At 39.0% G+C, this 23,745-nt stretch overlaps 1 protein-coding gene across 1 annotated transcript in view; it reads right to left on the bottom strand.

Moving 5' to 3' along the window:
* The window catches only part of MICU2 (mitochondrial calcium uptake 2), a 164,430-nt gene extending 142,839 nt beyond the window's left edge, over window positions 1-21,591 (bottom strand). Inside the window, exon 1 of the mRNA XM_059144511.1 lies at window positions 21,009-21,591. Coding sequence (XP_059000494.1) covers window positions 21,009-21,224 — 216 coding nt within the window. The 5' untranslated portion in view covers window positions 21,225-21,591. The remainder of the gene's footprint in view (window positions 1-21,008) is intronic.
* Window positions 21,592-23,745: the final 2,154 nt, after the last annotated feature.

The following is a 23,745-nucleotide window of genomic DNA, read 5'->3' as shown; positions in this document are numbered from 1 at the left end:
TGCTTCAGCTAGCCGGAGATCAGCTAGATAGCTTATCTAAAGATTGCAAACACCTGAAAATCCATCGGCAGATCGAAGAGAAGAAGAACAGCAATTCTGGAAACAGAAAAACAACCACTTTCTGAAAGGTAGGACCAGCGGAGAAGTGAATCCAAAGCGACGGGAAGATAGACCCCGGGGGGAGGGGCCGGCTCCCGGCAAGCGGCGGAGCAACCGTGCACAAAATCAGGACTTTTAAAAGTCTGTTCCGCTGAGGGACATCGCTCCAGAGGCTAAACCGGGGCGAAGCCCACGCGGGGTCAGCGTGGCCTCAGGTCCCGCAGGGTCACAGAAGGATCGGGGGTGTCTGAGTGTCGCAGAGCTTGCGGGTATTGGAACGGGAAAGCCGGCTACAGAGGCAGAGCCGACAGTAAGCTCGCAGCTCCGTGTTACCTTGAACCGGTCGCAGGCTCGGTGAGCTCGGAGCGCGGCCGGAGGTCAGGCAGACGGGAGTAACTGGGCGCGGTTCTCTGAGGGCGCACTGAGGAGTGGGGGCCCGGGCTCTCGGCTCCTCCGGGCCAGAGACCAGGAGGCCGCCATTTGTATTCCCGTCCTCCGGAACTCTACGGAAAGCGCTCAGGTAACAAAAGCTCCTGAAAGCAAACCCGAGCGGATTACTCACCCCGGCCCCGGGTAAGGGCGGTGTAATTCCGCCTGGGGCAAATACACTTGAGAATCACTACACCAGGCCCCTCCCCCAGAAGATCAACAAGAAATCCAGCCGAGACCAAGTTCACCTACCAAGGAGTGCGGTTTCAATACCAAGGAGAGCAGCAGAATTCCAGAGGAGGAGAAAGCCAAACACGGAACTCATGGCTTTTTTCCTGTGATTTTTTTTAGTCTTGCGGTTAATTTAATTTTTTCTTTTTCATTTTTTTTTTTTTCTCGCCTTCGGGTAAAATTTTTTTGTTTAACTGTTACCTTTTTCTTTTTTAACGATTTTTTACTAGTTTATCTAATATATATATTTTTTCTTTTTTACATTTTTCTTAGGTGTTTTCTTTTTTTAAAAATTCTTTTCTTTTCTTTTCTTTTTTTTTTCTTTTCTTTTTGTTTTTTTTTTCTTTCTTTCTTCCTTTTTGAACCTCTTTTTATCCCCTTTCTCCCCACTCACGATTTTGGATCTCTTCTAATTTGGTTAAAGCATATTTTCCTGGGGTTGTTGCCACCCTTTTAGCATTTTACTTGCCCCTTCATTTACTCTTATCTGGACAAAATGACAAGACATAAAAATTCAACACAAAAAAAAGAACAAGAGGCAGTACCGAAGGCTAGGGACCTAATCAATACAGACATCGGTAATATGTCAGATCTAGAGTTCAGAATGACAATTCTCAAGGTTCTAGCCGGGCTCGAAAAAGGCATGGAAGATATTAGAGAAACCCTCTCGAGAGATATAAAAGCCCTTTCTGGAGAAATAAAAGAACTAAAATCTAACCAAGGTGAAATCAAAAAAGCTATTAATGAGGTGCAATCAAAAATGGAGGCTCTAACTGCTAGGATAAATGAGGCAGAAGAAAGAATTAGTGATATAGAAGACCAAATGACAGAGAATAAAGAAGCTGAGCAAAAGAGGGACAAACAGCTACTGGACCACGAGGGGAGAATTCGAGAGATAAGTGACACCATAAGACGAAACAACATTAGAATAATTGGGATTCCAGAAGAAGAAGAAAGAGAGAGGGGAGCAGAAGGTATACTGGAGAGAATTATTGGGGAGAATTTCCCCAATATGGCAAAGGGAACGAGCATCAAAATTCAGGAGGTTCAGAGAACGCCCCTCAAAGTCAATAAGAATAGGCCCACACCCCGTCACCTAATAGTAAAATTTACAAGTCACAGTGACAAAGAGAAAATCCTGAAAGCAGCCCGGGAAAAGAAGTCTGTAACATACAATGGTAAAAATATTAGATTGGCAGCTGACTTATCCACAGAGACCTGGCAGGCCAGAAAGAGCTGGCATGATATTTTCAGAGCACTAAACGAGAAAAACATGCAGCCAAGAATACTATATCCAGCTAGGCTATCATTGAAAATAGAAGGAGAGATTAAAAGCTTCCAGGACAAACAACAACTGAAAGAATTTGCAAATACCAAACCAGCTCTACAGGAAATATTGAAAGGGGTCCTCTAAGCAAAGAGAGAGCCTACAAGTGGTAGATCAGAAAGGAACAGAGACCATATACAGTAACAGTCACCTTACAGGCAATACAATGGCACTAAATTCATATCTCTCAATACTTACCCTGAATGTGAATGGGCTAAATGCCCCTGTCAAAAGACACAGGGTATCAGAATGGATTAAAAAACAAAACCCATCTATATGTTGCCTCCAAGAAACACATTTTAAGCCCGAAGACACCTCCAGATTTAAAGTGAGGGGGTGGAAAAAAATTTACCATGCTAATGGACATCAGAAGAAAGCAGGAGTGGCAATCCTTATATCAGATCAATTAGATTTTAAGCCAAAGACTATAATAAGAGATGAGGAAGGACACTATATCATACTCAAAGGGTCTGTCCAACAAGAAGATTTAACAATTTTAAATATCTATGCCCCCAATGTGGGAGCAGCCAACTATATAAACCAATTAATAACAAAATCAAAGAAACACATCAACAATAATACAATAATAGTAGGGGACTTTAACACTCCCCTCACTGAAATAGACAGGTCATCCAAGCAAAAGATCAGCAAGGAAATAAAGGCCTTAAACGACACACTGGACCAGATGGACATCACAGATTTATTCAGAGCATTTCATCCCAAAGCAACAGAATACACATTCTTCTCTAGTGCACATGGAACATTCTCCAGAATAGATCACATCCTCGGTCCTAAATCAGGACTCAACCGGTATCAAAAGATTGGGATCATTCCCTGCATATTTTCAGACCATGCTCTAAAGCTAGAACTCAACCACAAAAGGAAGTTTGGAAAGAACCCAAATACATGGAGACTAAACAGTATCCTTCTAAAGAATGAATGGGTCAACCGGGAAATTAAAGAAGAATTGAAAAAAATCATGGAAACAAATGATAATGAAAATACAACGGTTCAAAATCTGTGGGACACAACAAAGGCAGTCCTGAGAGGAAAATATATAGCGGTACAAGCCTTTCTCAAGAAACAAGAAAGGTCTCAGGTACACAACCTAACCCTACACCTAAAGGAGCTGGAGAAAGAACAAGAAAGAAACCCTAAGCCCAGAAGGAGAAGAGAAATCATAAAGATCAGAGCAGAAATCGATGAAATAGAAACCAAAAAAACAATAGAACAAATCAACGAAACTAGGAGCTGGTTCTTTGAAAGAATTAATAAAATTGATAAACCCCTGGCCCGACTTATCAAAATGAAAAGAGAAAGGACCCAAATAAATAAAATCATGAATGAAAGAGGAGAGATCACAACTAACACCAAAGAAATACAAACTATTATAAGAACATACTATGAGCAACTCTATGGCAATAAATTTGACAATCTAGAAGAAATGGATGCATTCCTAGAAACATATAAACTACCACAACTGAACCAGGAAGAAATAGAAAGCCTGAACAGACCCATAACCAGTAAGGAGATTGAAACAGTCATTAAAAATCTCCAAACAAACAAAAGCCCAGGGCCAGACGGCTTCCCGGGGGAATTCTACCAAACATTTAAAGAAGAACTAATTCCTGTTCTCCTGAAACTGTTCCAAAAAATAGAAATGGAAGGAAAACTTCCAAACTCATTTTATGAAGCCAGCATCACCTTGATCCCAAAACCAGACAAGGATCCCACCAAAAAAGAGAGCTATAGACCGATATCCTTGATGAACACAGATGCGAAAATACTCAACAAAATACTAGCCAATAGGATTCAACAGTACATTAAAAAGATTATTCACCACGACCAAGTGGGATTTATTCCAGGGCTGCAAGGTTGGTTCAACATCCGCAAATCAGTCAATGTGATACAACACATCAATAAAAGAAAGAACAAGAACCATATGATACTCTCAATAGATGCTGAAAAAGCATTTGACAAAGTACAACATCCCTTCCTGATCAAAACTCTTCAAAGTGTAGGGATAAAGGGCACATACCTCAATATCATCAAAGCCATCTATGAAAAACCCACCGCAAATATCATTCTCAATGGAGAAAAACTGAAAGCTTTTCCGCTAAGGTCAGGAACACGGCAGGGATGTCCATTATCACCACTGCTATTCAACATCGTACTAGAGGTTCTAGCCTCAGCAATCAGACAACAAAAGGAAATTAAAGGCATCCAAATCGGCAAAGAAGAAGTCAAATTATCACTCTTCGCAGATGATATGATACTATATGTGGAAAACCCAAAAGACTCCACTCCAAAACTGCTAGAACTTATACAGGAATTCAGTAAAGTGTCAGGATATAAAATCAATGCACAGAAATCAGTTGCATTTCTCTACACCAACAGCAAGACAGAAGAAAGAGATATTAAGGAGTCAATCCCATTTACAATTGCATCCAAAACCATAAGATACCTAGGAATAAACCTAACCAAAGAGACACAGAATCTATACTCAGAAAACTATAAAGTACTCATGAAAGAAATTGAGGAAGACACAAAGAAATGGAAAAATGTTCCATGCTCCTGGATTGGAAGAATAAATATTGTGAAAATGTCTATGCTACCTAAAGCAATCTACACATTTAATGCAATTCCTATCAAAGTACCATCCATCTTTTTCAAAGAAATGGAACAAATAATGCTAAAATTTATATGGAACCAGAAAAGACCTCGAATAGCCAAAGGGATATTGAAAAAGAAAGCCAACGTTGGTGGCATCACAATTCCGGACTTCAAGCTCTATTACAAAGCTGTCATCATCAAGACAGCATGGTACTGGCACAAAAACAGACACATAGATCAATGGAACAGAATAGAGAGCCCAGAAATAGACCCTCAAATCTATGGTCAACTAATCTTCGACAAAGCAGGAAAGAATGTCCAATGGAAAAAAGACAGCCTTTTCAATAAATGGTGCTGGGAAAATTGGACAGCCACATGCAGAAAAATGAAATTGGACCATTTCCTTACACCACACACAAAAATAGACTCAAAATGGATGAAGGACCTCAACGTACGAAAGGAATCCATCAAAATCCTTGAGGAGAACACGGGCAGCAACCTCTTCGACCTCTGCCGCAGCAACATCTTCCTAGGAACAACGCAAAAGGCAAGGGAAGCAAGGGAAAAAATGAACTACTGGGATTTCATCAAGATCAAAAGCTTTTGCACAGCAAAGGAAACAGTTAACAAAATCAAAAGACAACTGACAGAATGGGAGAAGATATTTGCAAACGACATATCAGATAAAGGACTAGTGTCCAGAATCTATAAAGAACTTAGCAAACTCAACACCCAAAGAACAAATAATCCAATCAAGAAATGGGCAGAGGACATGAACAGACATTTCTGCAAAGAAGACATCCAGATGGCGAACAGACACATGAAAAAGTGCTCCATATCACTCGGCATCAGGGAAATACAAATCAAAACCACAATGAGATATCACCTCACACCAGTCAGAATGGCTAAAATCAACAAGTCAGGAAATGACAGATGCTGGCGAGGATGCGGAGAAAGGGGAACCCTCCTACACTGTTGGTGGGAATGCAAGCTGGTGCAGCCACTCTGGAAAACAGCATGGAGGTTCCTCAAAATGTTGAAAATAGAACTGCCCTATGATCCAGCAATTGCACTATTGGGTATTTACCCTAAAGATACAAATGTAGTGATCCAAAGGGGCACATGCACCCGAATGTTTATAGCAGCAATGTCCACAATAGCCAAACTATGGAAAGAACCTAGATGTCCATCAACAGATGAATGGATCAAGAAGATGTGGTATATATACACAATGGAATACTATGCAGCCATCAAAAGAAATGAAATCTTGCCATTTGCAACAACATGGATGGAACTAGAGCGTATCATGCTTAGCGAAATAAGTCAAGCAGAGAAAGACAACTATCATATGATCTCCCTGATATGAGGAAGTGGTGATGCAACATGGAGGCTTAAGTGGGTAGAAGAAGAATAAATGAAACAAGATGGGATTGGGAGGGAGACAAACCATAAGTGACTCTTAATCTCACAAAACAAACTGAGGGTTGCTGAGGGGAGGGGGTTTGGGAGAAGGGGTTGGGATTATGGACATTGGGGAGGGCATGTGATTTGGTGAGTGCTGTGAAGTGTGTAAACCTGGTGATTCACAGACCTGTACCCCTGGGGATAAAAATATATGTTTATAAAAAAAAAAAAAAAAAAAGCCAATGATGTACTATATATTGGCCAATTGAACATAATAAATAAATAAATTTTGGTAAAGCAGAAAAAAAAAAAAAAAAAAAAAAAAAAAAAAAAAAAAGAAATATCAAATTTGACATTTGATATTTGATATTTCTACAACAGAATTAACTATAGAAATAATTATATAAAAATTAATGTAAACACATTAACAAAGCTTTATAATGTGAGACAGTGAATGAAACATGACACTACACCATGTTTTTTTCCTCAAGGAAAAAAAGCTTCAGGTCCAAATTCTAGGTAGGTTGTAAAAATAAGTGAAATGTAAGACTGAAGACTTTAAAGCAGTCTAGATACCTATTTAGGAAGACCCTTTAATACTATTTGTTAATCCTCAAATTATGTTAGTCTACCATGTTTTGACCACAGTGACAAAAAAAGTACCCTTTCCTGACCATTCTTTTTTTTTTTTTTTAAAGATTTTATTTATTTATTTGACAGAGAGAAATCACAAGTAGATGGAGAGGCAGGCAGAGAGAGAGAGAGAGGGAAGCAGGCTCCCTGCCGAGCAGAGAGCCCGATGCGGGACTCGATCCCAGGACCCTGAGATCATGACCTGAGCTGAAGGCAGCGGCTTAACCCACTGAGCCACCCAGATGCCCCCTTTCCTGACCATTCTTAACCTGTTCTGACTTTCCTTTTCTTGCCCTAAGCATCACTTTCTGATCTCAGGGAAACTGTTTTTCCTGTTTCTTTGAGAAGTATTTCTATGCCCATGATTTCTCTTCTTCTAAAGACTAAGGTTTTGAAAAAAAAAAAAAAGACTAAGGTTTTGTCAAACAATGCATGTATCTCAATTTAAGTGATAAAAATGTGAACAAATTCTCATAGTAACAAGACAATAACAACTAGGTCATGACTGCTACCTGGCCAAAGGCGATTCTGTAAAACACCACTGACTCTAAGACATATCCTGATTTTTAGGTATGTTAAAATGTTGAAAGAAAGAAAGAAAGAAAGAAAGAAAGAAATGTGCCCTAGGAGGGAAATGTAAGAATGGGAATGTTGTAATACCGTATCTAATTAATTCCACTTTAATATAGATTTTTAAAAGTTATTTGATATTTTAACAAATTAAAATGATATGGGTCAGAATATAAAAAATAGTTCCTGAGCTTAAAGGTTAATAATATTGTTAGAGAGACCAGACAATAGATTTGCTCATAAGAAAATGCAAATGCTAACTGATGGCACAAACAAAATTATGATGAAAAGTATAAGAAAGGAGATACTAAAGTAGGCTTCAAGGAGATCATCTCCATGGATAGAATTAAGATGGTCAGAAGGAGGGAATTCCTAGCAATCAGCAGGAACTGATAAAAGAGAAACTGATAATTATCATGGATGTCAAAATGTAAAAATTAAAGGTATGAAATAACCAGGCTGTTCTGAGATTATTAAAAGTTTTTACAAGCTAATGCTGTTTTGTAATGCAAGTTGCTAAATGATTAATATTGATGCAGTCTACCTTAAACCCATTAAAAATGCTTACTCATAGGGCAATGGTCAGTTAAGCATCTGCCTTCAGCTGGGGTCACGCATCCCAAGGTCTTGGGATTGAGTCCCATACTGGGCTCCTTGCTCAGCCGGGAACCTGCTTCTCTTTCTGCCTGCCGCTCCCTCCTCCTTGTGCGCTCTGACAAATAAATAATAAAATATATTTTTTTAAATGCTCAATCATAAATCTAAGGTGAGGGAGGATTAAAAGGCAAAATATCAGTTTAGAAATAAAGGTCAAGAAGATCATTAAATGGGATTTAAAGACAAAATCACATCAACACACACATTAATTCTAAAATATGTTCATGTGTGAGACATTTTGTCATGTATGCAAGATATTTATATGAATATATCTTAAAGATATTTTTTCTTCTAAATTCTTTTAACTTACATAAAAGTAAGCAAATTAAGCCAGTAAGAGAAAGGAAAATATATTTATGAAATGTCAATAAGGAATACATGAGAAATCATTCAAATCAGACTTGACAACTAAATCATAATCACAATTACATAAGAAAATAATTTTGTTTACCCAGAAAGTAACATATTACCTCAATTTATATAACATCCTCCCCTTGGAAGATCAAAGTGATTCTCCCATACATCAAGCCACATTTTTCATAAACCTTGAAATTATAAATTTCTTATAGTTGGTTTTAAAATGCATATTTTCTGAAGTGTAACAATATCTGGTCACCACAAGACCAGTTTTCATATTGGTAATTTACTAAATTTTCTCATTGAAAATATAAAGTTTACTGGAAAATTCAAAGGCATTATAATACCTGATATGTGCTAGACACAAAATAGATGTCTAGTTCAAAAATCTAAAATCGATTTCAAGTTGTAGTAGCAGAGTCCTAATTTCTACATATAAAACAGATATAAAAGGGATCTCTCAAAGGCTGCCCATTCAATTTTCTTCTGGATCTTGAGAAGTCTCTCTGATAGAACACAGCTGGAAATCACTGCTCTTAGACCCATGCTACATATTAACTGCATTCATTTCCTAGGGCTCTTGTAACAAAGTACCAGAAACCGAGTGGTTTAAATAACAAATTTATTATCTCAAAGGTCTGGAAGCCCAAAGTTCTGAGATTGAGGTGCCCACAGGGCATTTCCTTCTTAAGGCCTGAGAGAAGAATCTGCTCTAGGTCCTCCTTCCTAGTTTCTGGCAGTTCTCCAACTTGTGGCAGTATAACTCCAGTCTTTACATGGTGTTCTCCCTTTGTGTGCATCTAAATTCCACCCCCCCTTTTTTTTTTTAAAGATTTTATTTATTTATTTGACAGAGAGAGATCACAAGTAGACAGAGAGGCAGACAGAGAGAGAGGGAAGCAGGCTCCCTGCTGAGCAGAGAGCCCCATGCGGGACTTGATCCCAGGACCCTGAGATCATGACTGAGCTGAAGGCAGCGGCTTAACCCACTGAGCCACCCAGGCGCCCCCTAAATTTCCCTTTTTATAAGTCATCCTATATCAGAGGTCCAACCTACTCCAATATGATCCCTCCTAAGTTTTAACTAATTACATCTGCAATGGTCCTATTTTCAAAAAAGGTCACAGTTTGAGGTAGTGGAAGTCATGACTTCAAAATACAAATTTTGGGGGAATAGAACTCAACTCAAGAGTCCACCCTCTGGCCCCACCCAGATTCATCTGCTTTCACATACAAAATGTACTCATCCCATCCCAAGATCCTCCAAAGTCCTAATCATCCCAGCAGCAACTTTAAGTCCAATATCTCATGAAAATGCCATCCACTAAGTCCCAAATCTCATCATGTAAATTCTCATAATCACTTCCAGGTAAGATTCAGAGTATGACTAATCTTGGGGTGAAAGTTTACTCCTATAAACCTATGAAACTAGACAAGTTATCTGGTTTCAAAATACAATGGTGGGAACATGTACAGTATATACCTTCCCGTTTAAAAAAAAACAAACAAACTAGTTTTTTGTCTTTTGAAGAAAAAAAGGGGGTCAAGGGTTGCAAACATGTCTGAAATTTAGGGCAAGTCTGATTTTATGGTTTGATAATAATCCTTTGTGGCTGGGTGCTTTGTGTTCTTAATGTTAGTCTCTCCATTTCTCTTTTTTTTCTGAAGAATTTATTTGAGAAAGAGTGTGCATGAGAGGGTGGGGGGAGCAGGCAGAGAGGGAGGGAGAGAAATTCTCAAGTAGACTCCCTGCTGAGCATTTTGGCTCCATCTCCGGACCCTGAGATCATGACCTAAGCTGAAATCAAGAGCTGGAAGCTTAATCAACAGAGTCACCCAGGTACTCCTCCTTAAGTTATTCTTCTCTTTTCTGGAAAGAAAACACGTTCTGTGGCTAGATAGCTCTACCAGCCCATTTCTTGCCTTTAGAACACAAGAAGTCCTTCTTTCATTTCATCCCTTCTCTGCCCTCTCCAGTCTAACCCTAGTAGCTTTTTTTGACTGGATTCAGGAGTCACACTCCTAATCTCTTTAGTAAATGGTTGTCTAGCCACACTCTTAATTTTCTCTGCGGAGCATCCTTCTCAGTTTTTAAAATACAGATAGGGTAATAATTTTCCAAATCTTCAAGTCCTATTTTGTGTGTGTGTGTGTAATAATTCCTTCTTTAGTTTCCTTCTTTCCTCTCAAATTTTACCATCTACAGCAAGGAGAAACTGAACCATGACTTCAACAGTCTGCTTAGAAATCTGCTCAACTAAATATCCAATTTTATCACTCACAAGCTATACCTCCCATAAAACAGTAGAGCACAATTTAGCCAAGTGCCCTGCCACTTTATCCACAGGAACTGCCTTTCCTTCAGCTCCCATTACCATGTTCCTCATTTCCATCTGAGACCTCTTCATCAGAAGCACCTGTAACATTCATTATTTGCAGCAATAGTCTCTTCACGGCAATATAGACCATTTCTATCATGGGCCTCAACTCTTCCTGCCTCTACCCATTAATAAATTCCAAAGCTACTTCCACAGTTTTAGTATTTATTACAGCAGCATACTAATTCCCAGTACCGAAATCTGTTATTAATCAGGGTTCTCTAGAGGAATGAGACCAATAAGATATTCTTATATTCTATATGTATAAAGGGAGAAAGAGAGACAGAAGAAGGAAAAAATTTATTTTAAGGAATTAGCCATGGGACTGAGGAGGACAGCAAACCCAAAACCTGTGGGACAGGCTAGAATTTCTGGTAAGAGACCAAAATTCAGGCAAGGGTTTGTATGTTGCCTCCAGAGACCAAATTCTTTCTTCCTCAGAAAAGCTCAGTTTTGCTCTTAAGGCGATCCACTGACTGAATTACACCCATCCACAGTATGGAGAGTAATCTGCTTTACTGAAGTCTACTGACTTAAATGTTAACCACATCTCTTAGTGCCAGGGTGGCTCAGTCATGAAGCTTGATCTCAACTCAACTCAGGTCTCGATCTCAGGGTCATGAGTTCAAGCCCCAAGTTGTGCTCCACATAACTGCACCTGAAGAAAACCTTCACAGTAATATCTAGACTGTTTAACCAAACAATTGGGTACCACAGCCTCACCAAGTTAATACATAAGATTAACGATCACAATGACCTCACTAATTTTCCTGTCATCATTAATGTTATCTCTCTCAATAATATAAAAATGACAATTTCAACAAACCTTTAAAAATTTTTTCCAACAATGAAAATATTTGAAACCTCAATTACTGTACCATAATATCAGGAATTTTATAAAAAGCAATAATTAATTCGATGAGAAATCTCTGATGGAGAAGGGTGTACCTTGCAACCATGGAAATGTACATTCAACAAACATTTAATGAATAACATCCAACAGCCAAGCCCTAATTTTAGCACTAGAGAGATAATATGAAAGAAAAGCTCATTTTGCTGAGGTCTTTTATTCCTCAATAACAAATATTCCTCCACAAAGGACAAGGGGGCTCTATTAAGTGCCCACATATCCTTGGCACTGCATATAATGCCAATAAGAAATCCGGACAGTACCCTTTCTAACAAGTGGTCAACCGGAGTTTTTCCTGTTGAAGCCTGGGTGAAACACTCTTGAACTCAGTACAAGTCATCAACTATCCCAGCAGCTAATTATCTTTTGTCCTGCTTCGTGATACTGGAACTGAACGCCCTACAGACTTCTCTCCTTTGTCAGCTAGAACAATTTTAGCCTCTGTCAATAGAGGGCACTGGAGTGACACTGCAAGAAAACAGGCGGGAAGGCACTTCTGCCTTTTTTTTATTCAGAGCTGGAGCCAGGGGGCCCTCAGAGACCAGCCAGTTTCCAAACAGATCTAGAGTAGATTCCGACATACCAGGTCACCTCCTATGTGCAGCGCCAGGTGCCACTCCTGCAGCAGCTCTGGCCATGTCCTCAGGCCACATTCTCCCATTCAGTGGGTCCATTCTATAGACCAATTCCAGCCCCTAAACATCTACCAGCAATGACAAGTTTCTTCCAAAGACTAGCTCTGGCCTGAACCATCCGGCCAGAGCTACGGACAGCAAACTTTATATTTCTGTGGTAACCATGCCCTCTTCAAAAAGGCTAAATCTAAGCTTTGGGGCTGGAGGAGCTTTCCCAAGTACTGAGTGAGTATCTTCACTATCTATTCTCCTTTTGCTTACAGGTACTGGCTACCTTTTGGCACCTGCTACTTCAGCACCCCTTAAAGTCCTTTACTCTTTTAGAAGTCAACCAGCTTTACCAGATATTTCTTTGTTATTAAACTTCCCCATTCAAATTACTGTTTTAAGTTTCTGTCTCCTGACTAGACCCTGACAGGGATAAATCCTACCTTTCATTTCATAATCCATAACTGTTCAAAACCATTCCAGGAATTAATATTGTTAAAATGTCCATACTGCCCAAGTGATTTAAAGATTCAAGGCAGGCATTCCCCTTCAAAATCCCAATGGCATTCCTTATGGAAATGGGGGGAAAAAAAGTCCTAAAATTCATATGGAACTACAAAGACCCTGAAAAGTTAATCCAATCTTGAGCAAGAATAAACCTGGAGGCATTATGTTTCCTAATTTCAAAATACACAAAGTACAGTAATCAAAACAGTTTGATAATTGCATAAAAACAGACACATGTCACAGAATAGAGCCCAGATCTATGACCACACAAAGGGGAAAGGACAGTCTCCTCAACAAATGGTATGAAGAAAATAGGATATCCTTATGTAGAAAAATGAAATTGGATCCTTATCTCACACCACATATGAAAATTAACTAAAGTGGATTAAAGACTTAAATGTTAGATCCAAAACAGTAGAACTACTAGAGGAAACACTGGGGAAAAGCTTCTTGACAGAGACCTGGATGATGATTTTCTGAATATGTGACCAAAAGCACAAGCAACCAAAGCAAAAATTATCATGTGGAATTGCACCAGACTTTTAAAAAAGCTTATGCAGAGGGGCACCTGGGTGACTCAGTGGGTTAAGCCGCTGCCTTTGGCTCAGGTCATGATCTCGGGGTCCTGGGATCAAGTCCCACATCGGGCTCTCTGCTCAGCAGGGAGCCTGCTTCTCTCTCTCTTTCTCCCTGCCTCTCTGCCTGCTTGTGATCTCTCTCTGTCAAATAAATAAATAAATAAATAAATAAATAAATAAAAGCTTATGCAGAGCAAAGGAAATCAGAGTGAAAAGCAAACTACAGAATGGGAGAAAATACTACAAACCATACATCTGATAAGGCATTAATATCCAAAATATATAAGAACTCAAACAACTAAATTGCCATAGAAATAAAGAAAATAACCAGATTAAAAAATGGGGAAAGGGGTCACCCGGGTGGCTCAGTGGGTTAAAGCCTCAGGGTCCTGGGATCGAGCCCCACATCAGGCTCTCTGCTTAGCGGGGAGGCTGCTTCCCCTTCTCTCTCTCTGCCTACTTGTGATCTCTCTCTCTCTGTCAAATAAATAAATAAATAAAATCTTCAAAAAAAAAAAAAAAATGGGGAAAGGACCTGAATAGACATTTTTGAAAAGAAGACGTACAAGAGACCAAAAGGTATATGAAACGGTGCTCAACATCACTAATTATCAGGAAGACACAAATCAAAACCACAATGAGGTATCACCTCATACCTGTCAGGATAGTAATTATCAAAAGACAAAAGATAACAAATACTATAGGGGATGTGAAGAAAAGAAAACCCTTCTATACTGTTGGCTGGGAATGAAAATAGGTACAGCCACTATGAAAAACAATACAGAGAGGTACCTCAGAAAATTAAAAATAGAATTACCATGATCCAGCAATACTACTTCTGGGTATATGAAGGAAGTGAAATCAGTATTGCAAAGAGATATTTGTACTCCCACAATCATTGCAACATTATTTGCAATAGCCAACTGCCCATCAATGGCTGAATGGAAAAGATGTGGTATGCATCTGCACACAACGACACACACAAATATTATTCAGCCTTAAAAAGGGAAATCTTGCCATTTGCAACAATATGGATGAACATGGAGGACATTCCACTAAGTGAAATAAGCCAAATGCTACATGATCTCACTTATCTGTGAAATCTGAAAGAGTCAAACTAACAGAAGAACAGAGCAGAATAGTGGTTGCTCTGAGTTGGGGGAAATGGGAAGATGTTGGTCAAAGGGCGAAAGTCTCAGTTATGCAAGGTAAGTCCTAGAGATCTAACATACAGCATGGGGAGTACAGTTTATGATGCTGTTATTATATACCAGAAATTTGTTAAGGGGGTAAATCTTTAAGTGTTCTTACCATACACAAACATGCACTCAGTGATAACTAGGCGAGATGTTGGATATAATGAACTTGATATAGTGTTCATCATCCCAATGTCTAAAAAAAAAAGTCAAGTTGTACACTTAAAAATTTTTTAAAATATAAATTTTAAATATATTTAAAAAATTTTTTTAAAAATATTTACCTTTAGAGAGAGAGAGTGCTCATGCAAGGCAGGAGCAGGGCCAACATGAAAGCGAATTTTAAGCAGACTCCCTGCTGAGTGTGGAGCCTGGAAAAGGAGGTGCTTAATACCAGGAACCACATGCTCCAAATTCTTCTGCCTCCACTATGCAAAGCAGCCTTTCCTTATCCCTGAAGCCTGAGTCACCAGGCTCTTAAAGAGCTTACTCTCTATCAGAAACACTCAGTTAAATAAACCAAAACCACTCTCTCCATAAGAAGAATTTTAACCAATCGTTAAGGTATAGATCTTGTTATATTTACATCTTTAGTCAATGTAATAAATATGACATACACAGTATATATATACATGTAACGATAATATCAAAATATAGTATCAGAATATAGCATCAGTATAACCAAACAGAGTTTTCATTTTTATGGTTAGTTTTCATCATACGTCAGGATTACTTCCAAATTTAAAAACAGTTTAATTGGCTTGAGATTTGTAAGTTGAAACATCTCAGTAACTGGAATAAAAGTGCAATTAACTTTAAATTCTAAAATTAATTTTGGTATTTTAATATGATAGCAGAGGACAAAAGCTTGCCATATGAAGACAAACAAAAATGCTAATAAGGGGATTAAAAATGAAATCTCAGGGGCACCTGGGTGGCTCAGTGGGTTAAGCCTCTGCATTCAGCTCAGGTCATGATCCTGGGTCCTGAGATCGGGCTCTGCATCCAGCTCTCTGCTCAGCGGGGAGCCTGCTTCCCCTGTCCCCTCTGCCTGCCTCTCTGCCTACTTGTGATCTCTCTCTGTCAAATAAATAAAATAATAAAAAATATCTTTAGGAAATATATTAAAAAAATAAAATCTCATACACATTAACAGGTGAAGTGGACCCATCTTTTACATTTTTGAGAGAAAGATATATCTATTATTGTTACATTATAAATTCCATCAATTTATTCACTCCTTCAATAAATATTTACCTCACCTACTATGCAAAAGACTCTTTTCCAGGCCCTTGGGATATAGCAGAAAAGAGCAAGATTTCCTATTTACTTATATTTTCTACTGGGAATATGGGATGACATATCTTTATGACTTGTATATAATTGAGTATACACAGAACATTTAGCAACTTAGCTGATTCTAACCATTTTTGGATACTGCTTGTCTAATATTTCTATAAATGCCAGTCAAACAAAAGTTAGACCAGGTCATTCTGTTAGTACAGTTCATTTATTTACTCTTTGAATGAACATTCATTATGTGCCTTCACGTGGCCATAAATATACAGAGATGAAAAAGACCAAGAGACCATTCTAATGGGAGAAGACAAATAGATAAAATAACTTCGGAGAGTAGTAAGTTCTATGAAAAAAAAACTGATTAAATGTTATTGGGGAAAAGTTTCAAAGATTTATAAATATATACAAATAAACATATAAAAATAAGTCTCATACCTATGAACCTGTATAAGATATTTGAATTTATAATAAACATTTATACCATTTTATAGACTAGGTCATACAAAATTAATTTTACTTTTTAGGAAGGATTTATTTATTCATTTGAGAGAGAGAGAGAGAGAACATGTGCACATGAGCATACATGGGGTGGGGTGGCGGTGGTGGAGGGGCAGGGAGAGAATCTCAAGCAGACCCCCACTGAGCGTGAAGCCCAATGAGGGGTTCGATCTCAGAACCCTGAGATCATGTCCTGAGCCAAAATCAACAGAGCCATCAGGAGCCCCGGTAATTTTGCTTTTTAAATATAATTCTATTTTTTTTTATTAAAGATTTTATTTATTTATTTGACAGAGAGATAGAGAGAAAGCATGAGCAAGCAGAGCCAGGCAGACAGTGAGAGAGAAGCAGGCTCTCTGCTGAGCAGGAAGCCCGATGTGGGGCTCCATCCCAGGACCCTGGAACCATGACCTGAGGCGAAGGCAGCTGCTTAACCAACTGAGCCACCCAGGTGCCCCTGCTTTTAAATATAATTCTTTAACAAATTTTTCATTAAAAGCAAGCCAAAAAAATCCTATTATGAAGTCTGATAAACATATAGTATCCAGTATCACATAAATAATTTGAAAATTAAGGTAAAAAATACAAACATTTAGAGAATAAATGAAATAGTAATACAATTAACAAATGAATAAAACAAATAAAATACTATTACTGTTTTGTCAACTGTGAAGTATACTGCACTTTATTTTGGCTTTACAGCTTTTTACCTTTTTTCCCCCACCAGTTTCAGGCCTTATTATTACAATGATTTATAATACCCATGGTTCAAAAAAGCTTTATAGTCTGATCTGACAAGGCACTGGAAATCTGTTAATTTTCATCAGTTGTAGTTTATCAATATATTATTTCTAGCTTGGAAAACAAAATATGGTAATAGCTATAAAACTTTTGTTACTGAAACACCTGCACGAAGAAAGTAATTTTGCCATTCCAAATCTAAAACTGTCTAGCTCCTAACTGCTTTCACTACTCAAACAGACCTATGTTTTCAAACATATCACTTTTTTAAAGATTTTATTTATTTATTTGAGAGAGAGAGTGAGAGTGGGTATACTAGCAGGGGAGGGGTAGAAGGAGAGGGAGAAGCTGACTACCAGCTGAGAAGGGAGCCCAACATGGGGCTCCAATGGAGGGAGCCAAAGGCAGACGCTTAACTGACTGAACCATCCAGGTGCCCCTAAATCAGTGTTTATGAACAAGGCAGCTACCCTTTTATAGAAGAATGGATTGGAATAATATAATACTTTTGTCTTTCCCCTTTCTTATCAAATTCTATTATGCCAGAAGCAATTAAAATAATATTGTAATGGGAGTAACAGTAAAATCTTAGAACAGTTTTCAAATATTCTTAAGTGTTTCAGAAGAAGTTTACAAAAAAGTAATACACTCATGTGCTCCAAAGTAAATTTTCTAAGGATATGTAGAATAAAATGTTTTGTTGCCCAGTTGAAATCACTACATATTTTTAAAAACACTATAATTACATTTTATATAATATCTGCAACTCTGATTCTTGGCAAACTTACCTTCTAAATGTCTTTCAAATTCATCCACTAATTTAGCTATCATCATCCCTCTCTGAAATTATTACAACAGATTCCCTCATCCAGTTTTCAAAACTTCACTGAAGTCTTGATACTCTTTCCAAAGGTCAAAGCCAAATTTGTGATAAAGAAATATATGTAATTTTTTATGCATTAAATAACATTACATAGTGGCAGGCTGAATAAATACTTTGACTTCGAAGAAGTGATACTATGCAATATCTGTAACAATTATAATAGGAAAATATCTGAGATTTCTGTTGATAACAAATGCTATTATTACTACTACAGCTTGTTGCCTAAATTCATAACTGAAGAAAATAGCAAATTATAGGTTAATAAAAAAGTGATCTTTTTCTATTTAAGTTCATAGACTCTCTGAATTCCATGTCTGGATCTTTTGGGGTACAGGAGGGTTAAGAACCCCTACAATGTCCCCTTGTTATTCTCAAGACAAAATTTCTGTCATATGGCTTAAGGGGCACTTCTTGATGATTCTTTGCCACCACTCATCCCCAGTTTTGAAACTCATCTTTTGCAGCTCATAATCTACTGAGTCAAACTCTTATCTTTAGAACTCTGCAATACACCCTTTGCTTGTAATATTCTTCCCATTCTCTTTGCCCAGCAAACTCCCCATCATCCTACAGGTGTCTATTTACCTATTATTACTTCATGAAACCAAGACTGTTAGGTGCTCTTCCATTGTGTTCCCATAGCACCCCAAACTTACCCTTATCACAGCATTCACCAATCTATATTAAAACTGCCCTCCCCCATTAAACCATAAGCATTTGAACTCTGTTTCAAATCCCCACTCCTTTCATATTGCCTGGCAGAGAGTAGGCACTTCAGTAATTGCAGAGGGAAGGAAAGAAAGAAGGGAAACTCCCAATTTACTTGCTAATTCATGACCTTGATTTCTACCCTGTTTCTGACTGACCTCACAAATGCAAGCTGTTGGTCACAATGGGAACCACTGAAGTGTAGGATTCAATGATCATAAATTCCCTATTTTTACTGGAGAACTGGCCTTGTGTGCTGATTGAAAATAAAGGTTATTACTACTATTATTAAAAATTTTTATCAAGAAGATTCTATCACCTTGCAATATTAAGTAAAATATACTAATACATAAAACTGTATCAAGAAACGGTATGTACCTATCATTGATTCTCAACTATGCACACATAACTCTAAAGTGGTGGTTAAGGTAGAGGGATTAACAGGTCTCCTTTTAGGGAAGTATTACCAGAATCACTGAGGTGGAGGGAGAGTTTCAAACTCCATGTCCCTCAATGCTTGCTGTATTGGCCACTGTTGCAGAGAGCCATGTGTGGTCATCTTCAAGTCTACTATGGTGGTAGAATGATAAGAACCACTGTTTTGAATTAGTCCAACAGCAGATCCAGCAAATGCTGTGTCAAAACACTTTGTTAAAAATGGTAATAAAATGGGTGGCACCTGGGTAGCTCAGTTAGTTAAGCTATTGACTCTTCATTTTTCCTCAGGTCCTGATCTCAGGGTAGTGAGACTGAGCCCAGTCTCCGGCTGCTTGCTGGGTGTGGAGGCTGCTTTAGATTCTCTCGCTTCCCTCCACCCAGCTCATGCATGCATCCTCTCTCAAAAAACAAAGAAACCACCACCACCAAAATATCAATGGATAGTAAGCTGGTTTCTAAGCCTAAAGTACTAAAGGCTGGGGAAGGGGAGAGAGCTGGAGAGAATTCAAATATACTGGTGTAAACTTTTTAGTGTCATGTCAGGAATTTAAAACACAAGTAGGCTAGAAATGGGCCAGAAAAAAAAAAAAGAGACAGATTAACTGAAATCAGAATCTACAAATTGCTAAGGGGATAAAATTGAATTCACGTTCTAGGTGAATCACTTTGATTGGAAGGTATATATATGAGTAGGTCAGAGTGTTACTACTAAGGGCTTTGAATGACAGAATTTTTAAATGTGGATTTTATCCTAGGCCAAATGAGGCACAATGGTTTCTAAAGAAGGGTACATTATGTGATATACTTGGGATGATTAATCTAAGGGTCCTAAAGAAGATGAATTAAGAGGCTGAGAAAAAAGAGGCACCAATGATAAGTTGAATCCTTGGCGCCAGAAGAACAAAAATCCTATAAAATACCACAACACAGATCCTTCCACCTATGATCAGAAATGGTAAGAGGATGGGAAAGTTATTGCATGTATTATCTATGTGGCATCTTAATTTTATACGATTAAATATTATCATTTGTCAGTGCTTAACTTTAATTCACAAAGCCTCTTCTCTCTTTCATTGTATCCGACTGTTGCTTGGGTTTTTCATTTGAAAGGTATAATGTAAACCTAACAAACAGAAGAGTGCTTTTAATTTTCAAAACAATACACACACTAAAACTTGTTAAAATTAAAAGTCCACAAAATATGTAAAAAAGTAGTACTTTTCAAATTTCCAAATACTTTACGGGACAATTTTATATCTAAGTAGGGAACTTATACCTTTAATACATGGAAATTTTAAAAGAAACGCTTTTCTTAGTGCTAATAGTCCACTGAAGCATTAAGGTTTACAATCATGTAATAAGGGTCCTTAGAGTTGATTATAAAATCTGGAAACTGTCATCTGGCTAATTTTTATGATTGACATTTTTTTGACTAAAAAGGTCATCTATTAGGACAACTTCATCATACTATACAAAGAACCAGTCGTAAAGGCTTTAGTTATAAAGGTTAAGAAAGGCACGTCTTCCGGGTGAGGAACCGGACACACACCACCACTTCACCAAAATAGGGAGGGGCGGGGGTGTCACCGTGTAGCGAGAACGCGGCAAATTAAGAGTGTTGAAATAAGACACGCCCACACTCATCACCGCAAATTTGTTACCGTGGGCTTCGCGCATTCAGCGTTCGCGGGAGCCTCCCAGGGGAGGCTCAATCTCCTGCACTGGCCTCCCATGCCCTCTGGGCGCGCCGTGGGAGTCGAGTTGAGGAAAGAACACTTAACCGCCTGTCTAGGGTCTTCTGCAGCGATGCCCCTACCTGGGCTCAGGAAGAGGAGCTGGGGCCGTCCACGCCAGACCCTCACCCTCCACCACCTGCAGTCTGAGGACGGAGAAGCTTGGTTAGGGGGGAGAAAAGGACAAGTCCCGTACCTGTGCTAAGACGGTGAGGCTGCCCTCGGGTGCCACGACATTCAGGCGGCCATGGTACCATGCCAATCCTGTGCCTGCCAGGGCCACACCGGCCACTGCCGCGGTCAAGGGGCCGGGGCCGGGGCCTGGCAAAGCTCGCCGGCCGGCAGCGATCCCGCGCCGCAGTCTTCCGCCCCAGGCCGCCAGCCAGGCGCCTCTTGCCGCAGCGGCCGCCATCTTTGCGGAAGCGCCCCATCACAGAGCCCGGCTCCACCGCCTCTTCGCAGGACTCGAGAACTCCCGCGCAGTCGCGTATCTCGCGAGATCCGAACGGCCTCCGCCAGGCCGCTCGAACCTGCGTTCTGTGGTGGTTACCCGCTGGAAGCTCAGAACGTCGGGAGGGGAACTTCTGCAGGGAGGCCGGGCGGCAGGGAAGCAGTCGGAACAGAACCCAAAGTGGTTTCCCCAGATGAAGACGAGATAGTTACCGTATTGTGTAGGAAGGTCCTACCCTTTCCGTAAGGAAAGGGATTCCTAGTGGGCGCTGCGGACTCGAGGGGAAAGCGCGAATGTGGGGTAGGCTTCGGGTGATTATTGTGAAACGTGTGTAGCTTGCCTTTCTGATGGACGGGATTATAAGGGTGGAATCCCGTCCCTGAAGAAGCTGGGGCGTGGAACTGAAAAATCTGCATATTCCTGAACACTACATTTGCTCTGAATTCCACAAGCCCACGCATGTTAAGAATTTCTTTATTGTTGTTGTTATTATTATTAACATATAATGTAGTATTTGCTTCAGGGGTACAGGTCTGTGAATCATCAGCATTATACAATTCGAATACACTCACCATCATAGCACGTATCCTCCCCAATGTCCATAACGCAGCCACCCTAACCCTCCCCTGCACCCTCCAGGAACCCTCAGTTTGTTTCCTGAGATTAAGAGTTTCTTCTGGTTTTTCTTAAAACTACTTATGTATCCTGTTATTCTGAAGTCTGCAGAAGCTGCAGATACTGCCCTGCAGGCCATTTAAATTAGCTCGTCCCACCTCTAGTAAACAAAAATTTTAAAAATGTTTCAAAATGTGTGTGTTTTCTACTTATCTTACTTTAATAACCAAGCAAAATAAAATTTATATTTTAATTGTGGTAAAATACACGCAACACCGCCATGTTGACCATTTTTAAATAATACAGTTCAGTGGTGTTAGGGACTTTGATGTTTTTGGGTAATCCTCTCTACTGTCCATCTCCAGAACTTTTTCATCTTGCAAAACTGGCAAACTTAAAAAGAAAAATAGTGTCTTCCCCATCTGTCTTGTTCATCCTTCCTATTCTTATATCGTTGACTGCTCTTTCGTTTTTGCTAAATCATAGCCTATACCAGCCTTCTAACTTTGATGAAGTATTTTCTAATGAACTCTGGATGAAATCCACTCTATCAGGCAATCACTATTTGCTGACTATAAATCCTGTTCTAGTAAAGTGTTATCTATTATCCCATCTGGGGCCAAGTCAGATGCAGCAGAACACCTACCCCATATGACTGTTGTCAGTGTTTTCCGTTTTGTAGGCGTAGAATAATACCTCAGTCCTGGTTGTTCCACTGGTAGAAATGATTTCGCTGAGGCACATAGGCACATACCTTTAGCAGAGACCTTTGTTTTTGCAGCCTCTAATCCTCCATTCTTTGGTCTTTACTTTTCAGAATCCATTTACTTAATAAACTGTGTTCAGCTTCTGAAATGTCCCTAGCCATTAGAAGCTTTACTTGGAGATGCAGTAACTTTACACTTAAAAATTAGGTGCCAAGATCTTGATCACATAATCACTGCCATGTTGAAGTTTGTAAAACAAACAGAAAACCAAAACAAAAAAGCAAGTACCACACTAAATCTAATTTGACCACTTAATTTTCGGGTCATTTTGTCATGATCTGCCCTTAGTTCTTGCTCCCTTTTTCTTAGCCAACTTGTCTAAATCTGCACTCAGAGCTTCCTCACTTTCCCCCCAGCTGCTGAAACCACTTTTAACATGCCTTTCCAGGCGAGAAGTAAGTAGATGAGACTCTGTACACATTTGTGAGCCAGACCGCAGGGTTGGAATCCTGTCTGTTCTAGGATGATCACCGTGATTTGAGGTAAATTAGTTAATATCTCCAAGTCTCAGTTTTCTCCACTGTAAACAACTCTGTCGTGGTCTGAGGTTTGGGGATTAAATGAGATTTTCTGTAGAAAGGGATTAAATGAGATATTCTGTAGAAAGTGACTAACCAAATGCCTAGCACATTGTAGACTCACTACAGGTCATTTTACCTTCTTCAAGTTTTGGCTTACTCCCACCCTCTGATCACAAATGAGGTTGACTGGGACCTTAGCTTCTGCTTACCTTGTAGTAAAGTCTTGATTTCCAGAAACCGTAGTTAAAATGGTAGTGTTAGGTATATACCTACTATCTAATTCACACAGTTCCACTACCCATTTAATGAACCCCACGTCTATTAGTCATTGGTGCATATTCGCATTAGAGCATTTGGCATACTTCAAAACATTGTTTTTATCACACAGTTTGACATCCTTTTGGGAAAGGCTATTTTTATTTTGGTCTGGCACAATGCCCAGCATATATTAGATATTTAACAAGTGAATGTATGAATAAGTTAAAAAAAAATGGCACAAATGAAACTGATGTGCCTATTTCCATTCTTTGAGTATCAAACATACAGAAATATACATAGTTTATTTTTTAAGACAAACTG

The sequence above is a fragment of the Mustela lutreola genome, chromosome 13 (genome assembly GCF_030435805.1).
Source record: "Mustela lutreola isolate mMusLut2 chromosome 13, mMusLut2.pri, whole genome shotgun sequence".
Classification (NCBI taxonomy): domain Eukaryota; kingdom Metazoa; phylum Chordata; class Mammalia; order Carnivora; family Mustelidae; genus Mustela; species Mustela lutreola.
The sequence above is the reverse complement of the archived record's forward strand: the minus strand, read 5'-3'. Positions and strand labels throughout refer to the sequence as shown.